At 34.4% G+C, this 18,504-nt stretch overlaps 1 protein-coding gene across 2 annotated transcripts in view; it reads right to left on the bottom strand.

Moving 5' to 3' along the window:
- The window catches only part of LOC126892042 (protein spire), a 70,784-nt gene that overhangs the window by 11,135 nt on the left and 41,145 nt on the right, over window positions 1–18,504 (bottom strand). For both annotated transcript variants that reach the window (XM_050661468.1, XM_050661467.1), the window contains exons 2-6: window positions 17,314–18,124; window positions 10,903–11,662; window positions 8,560–8,932; window positions 8,330–8,485; window positions 2,077–2,471 (exon numbers count right to left, since the gene is read on the bottom strand). In XM_050661468.1, the coding sequence (XP_050517425.1) occupies window positions 2,077–2,471; window positions 8,330–8,485; window positions 8,560–8,932; window positions 10,903–11,662; window positions 17,314–17,602 (1,973 nt within the window). In that variant the 5' untranslated portion in view covers window positions 17,603–18,124. The remainder of the gene's footprint in view (window positions 1–2,076; window positions 2,472–8,329; window positions 8,486–8,559; window positions 8,933–10,902; window positions 11,663–17,313; window positions 18,125–18,504) is intronic.

The raw sequence follows: 18,504 nt of genomic DNA, 5'->3' as shown, positions 1-18,504 counted from the left end.
AGGGAAATCTCAAAGATCATTGAAATCCCCATTGGGATGCAATTCAGCGACATCTCTTAACCAAACTGAAAAGTCTCAGAGATGTCGCTGAATTGCGTCCCAATGGGAATTTCAATGATCTTTGAAATTTCCCTTAAATAGATGGGCTGGCTGGTTTTTGCTTCAGAGGTGTGCACGCTAGCTCTGCTGAGGAAGCCTGTAAGGCAGAAACAGCTGCCCACGGATTGTGCATCCCTCTAAATCGAAAACAAGCAAAAACCATCTTTTACTTTTCTATCTTTACTCAGATTTGAGTACTAGGAAGTTTTTTTCTATCCTTTTCCTAGACGAATGAAAACGGAATGTGACTGCATATAGTAGAATCCTTTTTGTTTTCTATATTCGTCGTCTGCTGTCTTATAAATTGTAAAAGTCGCAGATTAAGGATGTACCAGAAAGAACTTCCAACAAGAAAAGTTTCAGATTATAACTACTATTTACCATGTTAATTTTTATTATAATGGTGAATTTTGCATCTGAGACTTTTCAGTTTGGTTCTTAATCTTGAATTTTTAGTAACTATATACAATGTACTTGGTCTTATTTTCGTTGGCCTTAAGCCAACTTCCTGGTCCCGCTTTCAAAAGGGGTAAAAACTTCTTTGACATCTCTGGTGGATTGTGCAACTATGGCGACATCGTCAGCAGAAGCTAACAGTATTTTGGCTCCCTGGGCAGAGAAGCCATTTGTTAATTCTGGCTGTGCTTTCCTAACTGCTGTAATGATATGATGCCACAGCTGGCGATCGGCCGGTCGACCGTAGATGATCGAAGGAGTATCCGTGTTGGCGCATCCCTTCTACATACCCCACTAGACGAAACCGAAGGAGAAGTAGCACCGAGAGCGTATTTAAGACGAGGAGGAGAATCGTAAAATCAATTATTCCTGGCGTGTTGAATTAGGAATAGCTCAATGGCAGAGATGCGGTGGGCTGAGGCAGTACTTTGCTTAGGTAGTCGCCTCAGTATTGACGTGGCGTTCCACCGAAACCGTTACCGCAGTGAGCGGTAGTAACGATGGACGAGTGACTGTGTCGCTGTTTAATGCTAACGCATTGGATTGAAATGTGATGGCTCTGAGTCTGAATGTGTAGATAGGTTGATTTCGTGTAGCGAGATTGCTATTGTATATATTGTGTTGTGTATTGTATCATTTGAATATTACTATTATGTTTTGATGACAGTAATAAGTATAAGGTTATGGATGACAGTAATAAGGTAAAAAGAATTAGAAAGGGTTGTATACTGTCACCAGCATTATTTAACATGAACACCAACATAAACGCTCAAATTACAATAAGCGACATACCGTTAGAAAGAGTGTGGTCTGCAATATTATGGATATCTGAGATCATAACTACGAAATAAAATATTGGAAAAGCTAAAAGTTGTTTTAACGGTTTTACGAAAATACTCTGCAACTTATCTTTAAGTATCAATATACGGTTAGAATTCTTAGATGTTACGTCTTTATTGTCCTCCTCTACTGAGTAGGAAGTTGGGAGTCTTACAGAAGATGCCATAAAACTATTAGAGACATTTAAAATGTGGTGCTAACAACGTATGTTGGGGATCTCATATATCCACCACATAACTAACATATCTACGGACATACAAAGAAATTATTGACACTGTAAAGAACAGAGAATTGGCTTACTTCAGCCACATTATACGTAATAGTAAATACCGACTCCTACAGTTGATTCTACAAGTCAAGATTTAAGTGCAGGAGAGACCCTGGACATAGACGTATATCCTGGCTGGCCAGTCTAAGGAAATATACTGGTATAACGTCAACTAATCTATTTTGATCTGTTGTGAATTGAATAAGGTACGTCAATGTGGTCACCAATATCACTTTATCATCATAGGCACATTTAGAAGAAAATCGAGGATACGTATTAAAAGGAAATGGCATACATATTACATTTACATTTAAGCACATCTGATTATTTGTAACAAAAAAATCTTAATTTGTTAGTTTGTGAAGGTTAAAAATGGAGTTACTCAAATCAATTTCATGCTTTTTAACACTTACCTCTCCGCAGCTCGTGATACTCTTGCGACAGCAGTCGCCCTCGTCTTAAACTTGTTCAACGCCCCAGCTTCATTCTCCTGACGCGTGTCCATGCTGGACCCTGACCTGCTGCCTCCAGGACTGATGTCTTTTGAGCCGCCTGCGGAATCAGGTCTATTGACTAGAGTCTTTGCTAAAAACTGGTTGTCCTCTTCAGGTGTACACATTATGCTCGGACTGAGCAGCACTACAGGCACACTGGAGAAGTGTTCCATGGGAATGTTCATTTTAGAGCAGCATTTGGAGCAGACTGTGCGTTTGCAGAGGGTGCATCGTTGGCCCCACGGACCGAATATGCCGAACCGAGTTTTTAAACAGAGGAAACATACTTTTCTTGATTCGACGTCGTGTCTTACCTAAACATACGGATCTGTTAGTAAAATATATGCAAGATTAACTTGAGGGGGGGTATGGGTTGAAAATTTTAAAATTTTCGATTTTTTTATTATTTGAAGTGAAAGTACATAACCTCAAGAATGCTCCTTGAAAATTTCAGATTGATCGGACCAAAATTACGGGAAATACAACATGTTGAATATCCCTACCTTCGACTCACATTGCAGCAGCTTCGCGCCAGCGTAGTGAGAAACGTCCAACAGCTGTTCCCCTTCTCTTTTGTAAATTACTCCGCGATTCAAAACATTATTCAGATATGCATCACTTTATAATTTGACAGACAAAAAAGAAATTGAAAATAAAAGTTGACAAAACTTTAAAGTCGTTTTTCTCAAAACTGCTTTTTTTTCAAAGGCGGTAGACATTGTAACTTAAAAACTACTTAACCATCAAATTATGAAACAAGGAAAAAATTAAATGTCGAATGTCTTCATACTTCAAAAACAATAACGCAACGTCCAATTAAATATTTTGCTCCACGAATATAATATAATCAATCGCCCATATAGTCTTAGAGTCTAGGCGCCAAATAGAGGTCACCGTGTCCTTTTCAATTCTGATGGACAAACTCAACGGTTTCTTATGGATTTTTGACTGCTGATTACGAATGTCAAAGGTGGATTTCAATCCGAGTGGTCAAAAAATTGTTATAAACAATTTAATTGTTTATAAGGCTCTGGCTCATAAACTAAAAGAGAAAAAAAAATGTTTCAAATAAAATTTGTTGCTTAATAAAAAACGAAGAAAAAAACGTTTACTTAACTTAAATCCAATAATTAGAACTCAAGATATTGTAAAATTAGTGCACAATGCAAATTGCAAAATAAGTATTTTTCGAAGCTTTATCAATCGTAACTCGGCTTCTACGCACGCAAATGAGCCTTAGAAGGTCTCATTTTAAAGCTTAATGAATAGGCTTCCAAAAAGTTTGTTTCTCATGCGCCTCATAGCGCGCCATTAAAATATCGATATATTGGACAAAAATAAAATAAACGAACATTTTCATAAGCTCAAATTATTCCTTGAGTAATTTAACAAACTTTGTTTGGAAGCCTATTCATTAAGCTTTAAAATGAGAGCTTCTAAGGCTCATTTGCATATGTAGAAGCCGAGTTACGATCGATAAAGCTTCGAAAAATACTTATTTTGCAATTTGCATTGTGCACTAATTTTACAATATCTTGAGTTCAAATTGTTGGATTTAAGTTTAGTAAACGGTTTTTTCTTCGTTTTTTATTAAGGAACGAATTTTATTTGAAACATTTTTTTATCTCTTTTAGTTTATGAGCCAGGGTCTTATAAACAATTAAATCGTTTATAACAATTTTTTGACCGCTCGGATCGAAATCCACCCTCGAAATTCGTAATCAGCAGCCAAAAATCTATAAACAACCGTTGAGTTTGTCCATCAGAATTAAAAAGGACACGGTGACTCCTCTGACGCCTAGACTAATAGACTTTAAAAATATCACAAACTTTTATTTCTATAAACAATTTTAGTTACTACTTGGAAAAAAGTATAATTACGTAAAAAATAAAATTGTAGTAGATACATAGAAATTCAATTAGCAATTCTACAAATAAAATAAATTATTTGTCACACTAAAAAAACTGTAAATATAAATAATCTCTAATCATTAGGTAGATTAAGTCAACAAGCACGTTTATGCTTTTAAGACTTTTTTACGTTTATTATCTGTCAAGTAAACTGAAATTATAAATTATTGTTAAAATATTGATTTAAATAAACGTATATTATTATTGTTGCACATATACGAGTAGTCCAGTCATCAAAAATGTATCAATAAAAACGAGACGAATAAGCTGAATTGCTGAGAATATCAAATTTGGGACCCCAAAAAAGATGCAAAAAAGTTTACCCCCCCCCCCCCGGGTTTCCTCCTAAAACTCCCTCGTATGGGGGAAAACATAAATTACAAGAATATGTGGGCCAACTACTCAAAAGACGTATTTGAAATATTTGGATCCATGTTTTCACCGAAATAGAAACTTTGTTCTCGTCCAAATATTCTTATTTATACTTACTTGAAGGTTTAAAGATTATAAAGCTTTTTGGAAAATTGCAATTCATTTAATAGTTTAATAATTTTTTAGAAATAGAATCCCAAAAAATCACTAATTAAGGCATTTTTTCAACAAAAAATTGCAAATTACTCGAAAAGGAAGTATTTTTGTCTTATTGTAGTTAATATAGATAATATTGTTAATAGATAGTTTGTTTTGTAGTTTTAAAATGGTTTATTCTCAGTTCACTATAAAACTAATCAGTTTTATGAAGAACTTCCGGACTGTTTGGTTTTATTAGCTTCTAGTTTGTTACCTTTTAGTTTTATTGCAGTTTTAAAGATTCTCCTAGTATGACTAATAAAACCTATTATTAAAACTACTTGGTTTCAAGACTATTATGTCAGTAAAACATATGCCATAAAACTAATTTTTTAGTTTTCCATAAAGTAGCTTTCTTAAAAGCAATTAGTAGGCTATATTAAAACCAAACGCTCTTAACTGAATCAATTTGGTTATCGTAAAGACTAAACTATGCTTCTTGTTAGAAACAATAAAACTAAACTCATCCCCTCTTCTTTCATGTCCAAAATGGTCGGGTATTTGTTTTAGAGCGAAACGGTGGTGTACTGTGTTGTAAAAAGTGAAAGTACAGTTAGTATGGAATAAATAAGTCGCAAGTACTTAAAATATAAACGAACTGGTCATTTTAAAAGAAAAATACAACACACACAGCACTACGACTCCTCAATTTTAGGTTAAATTCGCATTAAAACCGAGTGGCATTATTGACAGCAGCATTAAAACTAAACGGATTTAATTCCAAGGCAACCTTGCTTTTATGTAGGATATTTGCTCTTGGAAATGTATAAAATAAAACCATTTGATCTTAATGATTATCTGCCGATAGACCAAATAGTTTTATTTGGGTTTGGGCCATATTGCTTTCTGGAGATGCTGAAAGCCATGATAGATTGCAATATACGGCTTACATAAAAATTATAAATAAGCGACTTAATGACATAAATTCGATTTATTTTAACATTAAAACATTAAAATTGTAGATAAATTTTTTTTTCTTTCAAATTAATATTTTTAGGATTAAATTTTTTTTATTATTTGTATTTTTTAATCGCCAGAAGTCAGAGATTTTAGGGCGCGTGAGTTATTTAGACCTATTTTGTTAACATTATCAATAAAGTTGGGTGCGCATGTGTTCTACCTTGACAGTCCGAAATAACCAAGTACTTTTTATTATTTTATTGTTACAAATACGTATCTACCTATCATAACACATGTAAAAATTTGTTGGCCTATATGGAGTATATGGATTTAAAGAATCAATTAATATGGTAAATTCTCTTTAAAAGTCTCCATTTAAGAAACCTTTTTAAGTTTGCTATAAAACTGGCTGCACTTAAAGTGTCTTTTAACATGGTTTTAAAAGCACCTTCACAGCAGCTGTACAACCAGTTGCTTAAGAAAACAAAGTTTTAAGAAGGTTTTTATTTTTGGTTTTATTGGCCCCTTTCAGAGTGGTCCCTTTTATGCTGAAAGCGGGTTTATTGCAACCTTAAGGTTTACTTTAAAACCAAATGGTTTTAATTTAATTTTATTCTACAGTTTTAAAGCATCCTTAAAAGACTTAATAGACCCGTTCGGTGCTACTTGGGAATTGCCGGCTCGCTTGGAAAGATTTAAAAAAAATACACTTGAACTTTGAAAAATATATAAAATCAAGTAAAAAAGGTTTGGTACATTAGACATTTAAAAAAAATAGTCAGTATAATCCGTTTCTGAGCCTCTTTTTAAGGGTAAACCGCTTTGCTATTGTTCCGTCTCCTTATAGTTTAGTTAATTTTAGTTTTTTCGATTTTATTTTACGATGTAAATTCACATCAGACCATTATTAAAGTTTGGGTAAATTATTTTCCAGAAATCTCTTAAAAGATTAAAATACATTCATTCTTACCCATATTTCTGGGTAACATTTATCATAATCCTCTTTAGAAAGTAGGTATTTGGAAAGTTATGCGAGTGAAGCGATATTGTCAGCTTCTGAGAAGGACAGTGATGACGATTAGTTAATTACGTTTTTTCCAAAGTGAAATTTTGTAGGACAGATATAGACAATTTTGTTTTCCAACCACCAGGGATTTCTGGTCGAGAGCCGTTTTGTAATTTTAGTAGTATTCAGTAGCGAGCGAAAATTAGACCTGTAAACACGTATAGTAATCAATAAAGAATGAAAGAAGTGAAAGAAGTATATTAAAGTGTGTAAATGTTTTTTAATTTCCTTAGCTAAGCGCTTTCGACATAAAAGTCATCTTCAGAGCTAATGCTACAATAAAAAGTTAAAACAATAAGTAAAAAGATGTTCTAAGTACAAAGTTTTTTAACTTACGTCAATATATAAAAAGTACCGGCTACTTAGGAATGTATTTTCTTGCATCTCATTAAGAAATTTGTAATTCAGGTCCACCGTACAACTCCGGCTGATAAAAGCTAGTTTTAATTTTTAGTTTTGTATGTACATTGAAGCATTGACAGTTATTACCACATTTCACTTAACAACAAAATGTGTTTATTAAAAGTATATTTTGTGAAAAAACTTAATTTCCATCGAAATCTACCTTTTCATAAAAACCAACTTTAGGAGTAGTATGTTATAGACTAAATATACTTATTTCATCATTCAAATGATCTTGGTCATTAATTTTACCAAAACCTGCATAATTCTACATAATATGCAAAATATTATACTATTATAATATTCATACAACAGGGCAATCTCATCTCGAAAACTTTTATGCTCAACTACAAAAGTTGTTAACAAGAAACAATTAAGATCTAAATACTTCATATTAGGGATGAAAGAAAATTTTGAATAAACAATATCATTCAGAATTAACAAATTGAATTTTATTCATATCTTCTTTTTTATTATAAACAAAATATCTTCTTCCCTTTGTCATGACACATTGTATATATTATGTCTTGAGCCACCAGGCCCTCAGTTTGGTAGATAATTTTAGACAATTAAATTATTATTATTGTATTGTACAGACATCTAAGGTACAATTTTTGTTCATCAACTTTTTCAATTATTTTTTTTAAAACTAATTATTTAAAAATTTTCATTCATTTGTAATGTCAGCTGTCAGATGTCAACACCGGACAGATGAAACATTTAAAATTCAACCTACAATCAACCACTGTCAGTCAGTCGCCAGCTCATATCACTTCAAAATGGTTGGGTAAAACCTTTACCATGAAAAAAATTTTATATGTATGTATCGTCCCAGTGGTTGTTTTCATTGTTTTACCATAGTAAAACTAAAAATTAAAACTAGCTTTCATCAGCCGGAGTTGTACGGTGGACCTGAATTACAAATTTCTTAATGAGATGCAAGAAAATACATTCCTAAGTAGCCGGTACTTTTTATATATTGACGTAAGTTAAAAAACTTTGTACTTAGAACATCTTTTTACTTATTGTTTTAACTTTTTATTGTAGCATTAGCTCTGAAGATGACTTTTATGTCGAAAGCGCTTAGCTAAGGAAATTAAAAAACATTTACACACTTTAATATACTTCTTTCATTCATTTCAAGTGTGTACAAAACCTATAAGTCTTTCAACAAATCAATAAAGAGTTCTATCGAAAAGTGTCGTCGTATATTATTTTAATTTGCTAAAGTAATATTTTATAGCAACGTATACTCCCAGTAAACTAATCGTGGGTCAAACACCTATAATGAATGATTAGACATATCAATTTTTTTAACATTACCTTTCCTTCTACTGGCAGTGCATCCAGTTCAGCCTTGGTAAGGACAGTACGAATATGCACAATCTCCGCTAAAGTTAAAGAGAGCCTATCATCAAGAGATATGGTGTCCTGCCAACTCTGAGAACAAGTCAGTTCATTTTGAATTTGCTTCGCGACCTTAAAATATTAAAAAATACACAATTACGCAAATGTCTTATAGGAATAAAATCTTGAAGAGCAAAACGTCTTACCTCAGGTTCAAGTTGCACAGATTCTGCTTCTGAACTATTACACGATTGTCTGGAGCCAGGTCGAGATTGGGGCACTGAATAACAGCCTACATTTGCTTCTACCACTTCTAAAGTATTTCTTCTAGCCATATTCCTACTATATGCATGGGTAGCTAGATCATATACATCTACTAAGGTAGTATCACATATTTCTGGGTATTCGCTAGACCATAAACCGGGTTCTGTTGCCGAATCTGGAGTTTCGGCTATCTCATCGTCTTCATCATCTTCGAATTGGGAAAAGTCTACTTTGATCAGTTTTCTTACAGCTGGTTTAGGGGGGCTAGTCACCTCGATAGTGGTTTTGGAAGTGTCAATTTTAAATTTGGAAGTTCTGAAAATGTACATGCACATGTATGTAATATGTTGCCAATTATCTCGAAAATTGTGGAAAATTTCATGACACTACAAATAGTAGATTATTTAGAGGTCAATGATATGTTTTCTGAATGCTAATTCAGACTTGGTCAGCCATGAAATCCTCCTGCAGAAATTAGAAAATTATAACTTTTGTTCTGAGAATATTGAGCTCATAAAATCATATCTGAAAGATAAGGTGCAGATTGTGAGGGTTGGTGTAGTGTTGTCGGCAGAGAGTGTGTTAAATATTGGATCACTCAGGGTTCAATACCGAGCCCTATTTTATTTTTGATTTATATTAATGATTATTGTATAAATAATACTAGAGAAAAAGCTGCGAGAAAATATCGAGGCCACACTGGATGACAGCCAATGCGGCTTTAGACCAGGGCGAGGTACAACCGATCTCATATTCACGGTGAGACAGTTATCAGAAAAAGCCCTAGAGCATAACAGTAAGTTGTTTCTCTGTTTTGTGGACTTGGAAAAAGCATTTGATCGGGCGCCACGTAACAAGATCTGGGAAATATTAAACCGTAGAAATATGAAACCGAAATTAATCCAAGCAATAAAGAGTATATATAAATGTACACGTAATAATGTAAGAACGAACAATCGCTCATCTCTAGAATTTTACACAAGGACAGGTGTAAGACAAGGTGGTGTTCTGAGTCCTTTGTTATTCATCACTCTAATGGATGAAATTGCAAAAGAATGCAGGGGTAGGGTAAAAAGTACTAGGGTTGGGGTGTATAAACTTCAACAAGTTTACATGTCAGAGTTGATATATGCCGATGACCTGGTAATTGTGGCAAAATCAGAAAAATACTTGCAAGTGAATGTGAATGTTTGAAATGAAGCCTTTAAGAAATTTGGGATGAAAATAAAGATTGAAAAAACAGAAGCTTTAGTAATATCGAAAACTCAAGAAAATATAAATGTAGAGCTGAATAATGAGACCATTACACAAGTAGAGGACTTCAAGTATCTAGGATCAACAATAAATGGGCAAGGAAATATAGAACCAGAAATAAACAGGAGGGTAATAAGTGCAACAAAATTATACTATGCACTAAATAAAAGTTTTATTAGGAAGAAAGAAAATAGTCTGAAAACAAAAATGAAAGTATTTCAAACTGTATACGAGCCGGTGCTACTCTACGGCAGTGAAACGTGGACAGTGAACGACAACATCCATAGTAAAATTCAAGCATGCGAAATGCGACATTTACGTGCGGTATCCGGGGTGACCAGACGTGATCGTATAAGAAATGAAGACATACGTGAAAGGTGCGGTGTTGGAAGGACCTTAGACAGATTTGAAACGAAACAGTTATCATGGTTCGGACATATGGCGAGAATGAGTGAAGATAGAACTGTAAAGAGGGTATGGAAAGCGGCATCTGACAATAAACGACGAAGAGACAGGCCAGCAAGAACATGGAACGTAAATATTGGAAAGGCTTGCGTAAAAAGAAATATTGGGTGGAGAGAAGCAGAGAGACTAAGCTACTGACCGAAAGGCATGGAGATGTCTGATTTCTCCACTTACCTCGACACCGTAAGGTACAAGAGGACAGCTTAAGTAATAATAAAACAAATTTCTCAAAAAATGTGACATATGACTTTTATCCACTTATCTCTTCAATTGGTTTGAATGTATGCAGAAGTGTATCGATCTTGATGGGACATATTTTGAAAAGCAATTAAGTCTATATATATTTTTTCTTTATGGCTATTTGCAAAACTAAAAAGACAACCCTTGTATTGTAAAAGCTGTCCCTTACTTCTGAAATATGTGAACAAACTTTGATTATTTTATTGGATTTGGAAAATATCTACTATCAAAACATGTTACACCCTCCAGCAAAAGGGGTGAGGCCTGTCAGGTCTTACCTATATGGATATACAAAAATATAAAAAATAACAAGATATTAAACTCACCTCGGTGTTGGCACAGGTCTCAGTTTCCTTCCTTTTCTAATAGAATTCAACAACTGTTCACGAGGGGTAAGAGGTCTAGGTGAATGTACAATTTTCCTATCAGAAGCCTTTTTCAAAGGAGGCCTAGATCTAATAAACTCCAGTATAATCGCATGAGCATCTTTGGTTATTCTACAAGGTACATCTCCGTTTACCATAATTTTTCTTAGGTTATATTTACAATTTCTTATGTCTTTCATCAACACTTCATAGGGAGTCAGTTCGTATTCTATAGGTGCTTTGGTGAAATTAACTTTCTTCAGTTTAACGCCAGTGCGAAGCTCATTCATCACTTGCACCCAAAACTTCGCCCAATCCGAGAACTCTAATTGATCGCTAGTGCTACTAGACGGCAAGCTAATGCTGCCTTGTGCAACTTTTTCTAAAAAAGTAGATAGTTCGATTGCTTCAGCGACTAAAGCTCTAACTACTGCTTTATAATGTGCTTCGGCTTGAGTTTTACTTAAATACCCTAGATGGTTTTCACATCGTTTTATTACCTCTTTTAAAGTTATGTGAGCTGTAGGCTTTGACGTGCTAGGATCTTCATCGGAATCTCTTTCGATGCCTTCATCGTCAGTTTCATGATGGTTATGATCTACATTGTTAAGATCGTCTGCAATTAAATCACTAATGAGTTGTTCTAAGTCGTAACTAATCACTTTTTCCTCTCCATTTTGAATTTCAGAATCTAATGCTGCGTATATCACCACCCCTATACCTGAAGAAGAGAAGTTTATTTATTCAAAAAAGGGAAAGACCTAATATACACAAAATATAATCAATTACTATGACTGAGGGTGGCAGCGAAGATGAAGAAATACAGAAACAGATAATATTTGCTAATAAAGCATACTTCTCTCTGTCGCAGGTATTTGGATCCAAAAACATCGAAAGGGAAGTAAAGTTCAGAGTATAGAAAACCATCATACAACCGATAGCAATATACAGGGTGTTTCAAAAAGGTATATCATAAATTAAATCACGCATTCCGGGGACAAAAATCAATTGATTGAATCCAACTTACCTTAGTATAAAAGTGTACACAAAAAAGTTACAGCCCTTTGAAGTTACAAAATGAAAATCGATTTTTTTTCATATATCAAAATCTCTTAGAAATTTTTCATTGAAAATGGACATGTGGCATTATTATGGCAGCAACATCTTAAAAAAAATTAAAGTGAAATTTGTGCACCCCATAAAAATTTTATGGGGGTTTTGCTCCCATAAACCTTACCCCAAACTTTTGTGTACGTTCTAATTAAATTATTATTGGGGCACCATTAGTTAAACACACTGTTTTTAAAACTTTTTTGCCTCTTACTACTTTTTCGATAAGCCAGTGTTTATCGAGATATTTTGAATATTTGTCGAATCCACCACATATTTATATATATTATGGTTAAGTACCTATGATATACCTATTAATAATCTGAAAATTTATTTATAATTTACATTTTTAGGTATATTTTGAAGTAGCCACATCTTATAAAAAGTGACTTATCAAAAAAAAGACTAAGAGGCAAAAAAGTTTTAAAAACACTGTGTTTACCTAATGGTACCACAATAATAGTTTAATGGGAACCTACACGAATATTTGGGGGGTTTAAAGGAACAAAACCCCCATAGAATTTTTATGTAAACATATTAAAAAAGAAGCCGCATCTCGATAAAAATTGGCTTATCGAAAAAATACTAAGAGGCAAAAAAATTTTAAAAACGTTGTGTTTAACTAATGGTACCACAATTATGAATTAATTGGAACGGACACAAAAGTTTGGGGGGGGGGGGGGTTAAGGGAGCAAAACCCCCATAAAATGTTTATGGGGTGCACAAATTTCACTTTAATTTTTTTTTAAGATGTTGCTGTCATAAGAATGCCACATATCCATTTTCAATTAAAAATCTCTAAGAGATTTCGATATATGAAAAAAATTGATTTTCATTTTGTAACTGCACAGGGCTGTAACTTTTTTTGTGTACACTTTTGTACTAAGGTAAGTTGGATTCAATCAATTTATTTTTGTCCCCAGAATGCGTGATTTAATTTATGACATACCTTTTTGAAACACCCTGTATACCATAGAAACTAGAAACATGGGTCACGGCAGAAAAGACAGCAAACCTTATCAATACATTTGAATGAAAGATCTTGAAAAGATTATTGGGACCCATCTGCAACAATGGTATGTGAAGAATAAGGTTCAACCATAAGTTGTATTGATATTAAAAAGAATCCTCTATTCGCGGTGTACAAGTTCTTGGAGGGGATACGAGAAACGATTGTGCACGAATAGCGGAGAAATCTTGCAAATTTCTTAAATAATTCATATTGTCAATTGAAATTTTCAAATTGAGGTATATTTCATACCTACTGTCATTGAAGAAGAAAAATTATATGTTGCTCACAATATTGATATGATATGCAATTATTATATAAAGGTAAATTTAATTAATTGTATTTTGCTTGCAGTACTGCATTTTAATGACTAATTTTATTTACTACATACAATTGTTTACATTTTAATAACATAACCTGAATCCTGAATCTTATTTTTTCTTCTTATTATTTTTTTGGACTATGACCTTGACAATTATCCAGTAACCAGGACTAATATAATTGGCCAATATAATTAAAAGTGCGAATAATGTTGCTGAGCATAGAAACCAGGTGTTGCTTTGCCTAACTTGCAGGGTCCCAATAGCAAATTATGTAAAAATACAAAAATCATACTGGGCAGTCACCTTATAAGTATATGGATAATGACAAAACTACTAAAGTATATGACAAAAATGGAAATACCTGCAAAATTAATAAGACTGCCTTAGAATGACAATGAAAGACTCAACAGCAAAAGTTAAAACAAATGAAGGAGATACAAAAGAAATCAAATAGAACTTAGGGTAAGACAAGGAGACAGTCTGGCAATGACACTATTTAATATCGCTCTAGAAGGAGTAATCAGAGACACAGGGTTGAAAAAGAGAATTATTCAAAGCTCAACACAGATTGTAGGATACGAGGTTGGCCTGGGACTGGTAGCACTAGATAAAAAAAGACTAGAAGAGGCACTTTTATCCTTGGTCAGCCAGGTAACACCTAATAAGAACAAAAGAGGCAATGTAAACAGAATAACAGAAATAAAGATACCTAGATCTACCCAGAGGGTAGATTGCTTTAAATACCTGGGGGTGATGGGGGATGGAAAAAATGGAAGGACTATAGAGATGAACGAAGGAAATAAATCAGGTAATAGACTATATTTTAAATACAGTAGAACCCCGCAAATCCGAACCCTGTTAAGGGGCTGTTCACGTATTACGTAACACAGGTTTGGGGGTTACGTAGGGGGGGGGGGAGGGGTCAAAAATCTTCAAAAATTGTGTTACGTAATATGTGAACGCTCCCTAATCTGAAGAGTAAAACCAGAAAATTAAACAAGTAGGATTAATAAGACTTTGACATTTAAAATTTTCTTAAAAATAAATGCGTACTTTAATTATATAGTGCTTATAAAGGTTAAACATAAACTTATTATTTCGGTTCTCTCATAATAAACATGAGTACAAAAATATTGTCCACACTCTTCCGAGAATGTTTGGCGACTCAAAATCAACGACATAGAAAGCTTTGAACTACTAGTTAGGCTAACTTTCGGATAATCTGAACTTTTCGGTTCCGACTAATTGGGGAGACAGGCTGTCCCCCCAATTAGTTCGAATTTTCGGGGTTCTACTGTATCATCAACTACTTAAGGACAAAAGCCTAAGCAAAAAATAAAATCAAAAATATATACAGCAGCAATTAGACCAGTGATAGCCTATGGAGCAGAGGTAATTTGCCTTACGAAAAAAGATGAAGAAAAGTTAAGAATAATTGAGAGAAAAATTATGAGAAGAATATATGGCCCAGTAGAGACAGAAACAGGGGAATATAGAAAGCTGATGAAGCATGAAATAGTAAATATAACTGAAGAAAAGGGGCAGAAGAACTGATCAGGAAGATAATGAACTGGAAACCAGGAAAAAATAGACCAAGAGGAAGACCAAAAATAAGATAGGACGATCAACTATTAGACAATATTTATATCAAAGATGGAAATTGCAAACTGGAGAGAAAAGATTCAGAACCAGATAGAGTGGAAGAAGATGGTAGAGAAGACAAAAAACATCACAACCTATGAACAGCAACTAAAAGGAAACTGAGGACTAATCCACCAGATGAAATGGATTAAAAGAGCTCATAGTATTTGGTCTAAACTATATGGTTACCAAAAAGGAAGTGAAAGTAGCAGTAGCAACAGCTAAAGCAGAAGCGTATTCAAACCTATACAATCAACTTGATACCAGGGAAGACGAAGCAAAGATATATAAAATAGCCAGAGAGCAAAGAAAGCAAGATATTTTAATAAGATTAGATGTATCCAAGATGAAAATAACAAAATACTAATTCACGAAAAGGATGTCAAAAAGAGATGGAGAAAGTATTTTGACAGTTTATTAAATGGAGAATTTGACAGACAGCCTGTGGAGTTAACGGAGACAGTAACAGCAATGGTTACCAGAATAACAAACGAGGAAGTGGCTCAAGCGCTTCAAAAAATAAGAAAGGAAAAGCAGTCGGAACAGATGATATTCCTGGGGAAGTATGGAGAGCGTTGGGAGAGACAGGAATAAGTTGGCTAGCAGGTCTACTTAATAGAATTATGGAAATTGGACAAATGCCAGACGAATAGAGAAGCAGTATATTAGTACCTGTCTACAAAAACAAGGGAGACATACAACAATGTAAAAACTACACGGTTATAAAACTACTTAGCCACACCATGAAAATATGGGAGAGAGTAATTGATAGACAGATACGTGAAGAAACCGAAATATCCGATAATCAATTTGGCTTTATGCAGGGCAGATCAACAACAGATGCAATTTTAATTGTAAGGCAACTGATGGAAAAATACAGGAATAAAGAGACCAATGCTCATATGGTATTCATTGATCTTGAGAAAGTATATGATAGAGTTCCTCGAGAGATTCTGTGGTGGTCACTCAATAAGAAAGGAGTCCCTGGCGAATATGTAAAGATTGTGAGAGATATGTATGAGGGAATAACGACTAGTGTTAGGACAGGTGTGGGAGAGACTGATAAATGTCAGGTGAAAGTAGGATTGCACCAAGGCTCGGTGCTTAGTCCTTATTTATTCTCATTAGTTTTGGATCAGATAACAGCAAAACTACAAGGTAGCATTCCATGGTGCCTAATGTATGCTGATGATGTAGTGTCAGTAGGAAATAGTGAAAGAGACTTAGAACAAAAACTGGAACAGTGGAGACAAGCTCTGGAGGAAAAAGGTTTAAAACTTAGTAGGACAAAAACAGAGTATTTGGAATGTTCATTTAAAGATGGAGTTACTACCAATAAAATGGTATCTTTGGATGGTGAAATGATTGTGAAAAGCAATAGTTTTAAGTACCTAGGATCGGTATTACAGAGTAATAGAGAAATAGATGGAGATGCATGCAGTAGAATTAGGGCTGGATGGATGAAGTGGAAAGAAGCGAGTGGTGTGTTGTGTGACAGAAAAATTCCAATGAAGCTGAAGGGAAAATTCTATAAAACAGCCATAAGACCGGCTATGATGTACGGAACTGAATGTTGGGCAGTGAAAAAGAAAGAGGACAACGAATGCATGTGGAGGAAATGAGAATGCTTAGATGGATGAGTGGAGTGACAAAGAAGGATAAAATTAGAAATGAGTATATTAGGGGAAGTCTAGGTGTGGCACCAATTGATGCCAAAATGAGAGAGCATAGGTTAAGATGGTTTGGTCATGTTCAATGTTGAGACATTAGGTAATCACTCAATACGAAGAATAGCCGAAGTGCAGATTCCTGGAAGGAGTAGGAGAGGAAGACCAAAGAAGACCTGGGGGAGCCGATAAGACAGGACATGTTAGTAAAGGGGATTAACATTGATATGACCAAAGATAGAACTGTGTGGAGAAATGCAATTAGGGAAGCCGACCCCGCATAGGGATAAGGTAAAGAGAATGATGATGAGTATTTGAGTGACCTATACTCTAACAAGAGTAAACAGTCCATAATGACAGAACGCCTATTAGAATGCTTAGTGGAAGTGTGGGACGTTGGACAGTAGGAAAACCAAGGAAGAGGTGGATAGACTAAGTAAGAACTGATGCTAAGAGCAGCCAGGGTCAGAGATACTTGAGGCAGATGCTGGAGGAAGCCAGGACCCGACTTGGGTTGTAGTGCCATAGGAGAAAGAGCTAGTATTTAAAAGATTCAAATTCATACCACCAAGTAAAATACAACTGACATTACTTTTAAATACCTAATTCGTCAAAAACATACCTTTGATTATATCCAGTTCATTTTGGGGCGTCCTCCTAGAGTTATCTTCTTCTATAACCCCCGTGTTTTCATGTACAGTCCCATCAGACTTCAAATAAACATGTTGTACCTCAGTAATAACATAAGAGTTTTGTTTATATGTCTGCAGACATTCCTCAAAATATTTTGCAATTTGATAACATAGTGCCCAGGCATGTTCTTCTTTGATTGACGAGTTAAACGAACTTAAAATATCTGATAAACAAACACTGCCATCCGAGTTAATTTTGCATTTTGTTCTTGGGTTCATCGTTTTCTAAGTTGTAAAAATTAACAACAAAATTTATTTTATTTTGACATTTTTAGTGGGAGATAACCTATAAACGAAATCGATTGACCCCAAAACTTAGACAAGGAAAGGTATATGTTTCATGGCATAGAACTTGAATTTTTGCGTTGGAGGAATGGGGTTGATTGGACGACAGTAGGAAAACGAGCTTCCTGATTGGTCAAATTATGCCATTAACCTGGATATAAATTTAATTTCTTCCCTAATGTAATTTTGCGAAAAATTATCATTTCCTAAATGCTGAGGGTAGTAAGGCTTGTTAATATGTCTTTAGAGCTAAACAACTCTTTCTTTACATTCTGTATCATCTTTAATACCAACTTTTCTTCCAAAACTCTCTGTTCACATATCTGGCTTCAATTTACTCCAACTCCAACAACTTGTAGACCGTTTGGAGACTGTACGACTGTAGGGGAGCAAAGTATGCTAAATGTGCAGTCACTCGAATGTTATGGGGACCTATTGGGTTGTGAGGAGTAGGTCCTAAAACCGAAAAAAGTTAAGTAAAGTTTTCCATTTTAGTGGGGACTTTAACATTTTAATTTAATTTTCCATTTCCAACAATCGTTGTTTTAGATTATAGCGCCATCTTCTATCCATAATTCGAAAAAATGTTTCGAATAAAAGTTACTTATTTTTACGCAATAAAAAAATGGGGGCCGTGGGCAACCCCTAGCTTTTCGGGTGCTTTGAACTTTGAACTATATAATATTATGGTTATCCAAAGTATACAAAATATAATGTACATCTTCACGTCTGCCCCCCCCTAAAAATTTTTATATGGGCGCCCCCCCTAAAAATATTATATGTTTGTAATGTTTGTATTCCCTAAAGCAGTGGTTTTCAAAGTTTTTGAGTCATTC

Source organism: Diabrotica virgifera, chromosome 9 (assembly GCF_917563875.1).
Source record: "Diabrotica virgifera virgifera chromosome 9, PGI_DIABVI_V3a".
Lineage (NCBI taxonomy): Eukaryota > Metazoa > Arthropoda > Insecta > Coleoptera > Chrysomelidae > Diabrotica > Diabrotica virgifera.
This window is presented reverse-complemented; position numbering and strand designations above follow the sequence as displayed.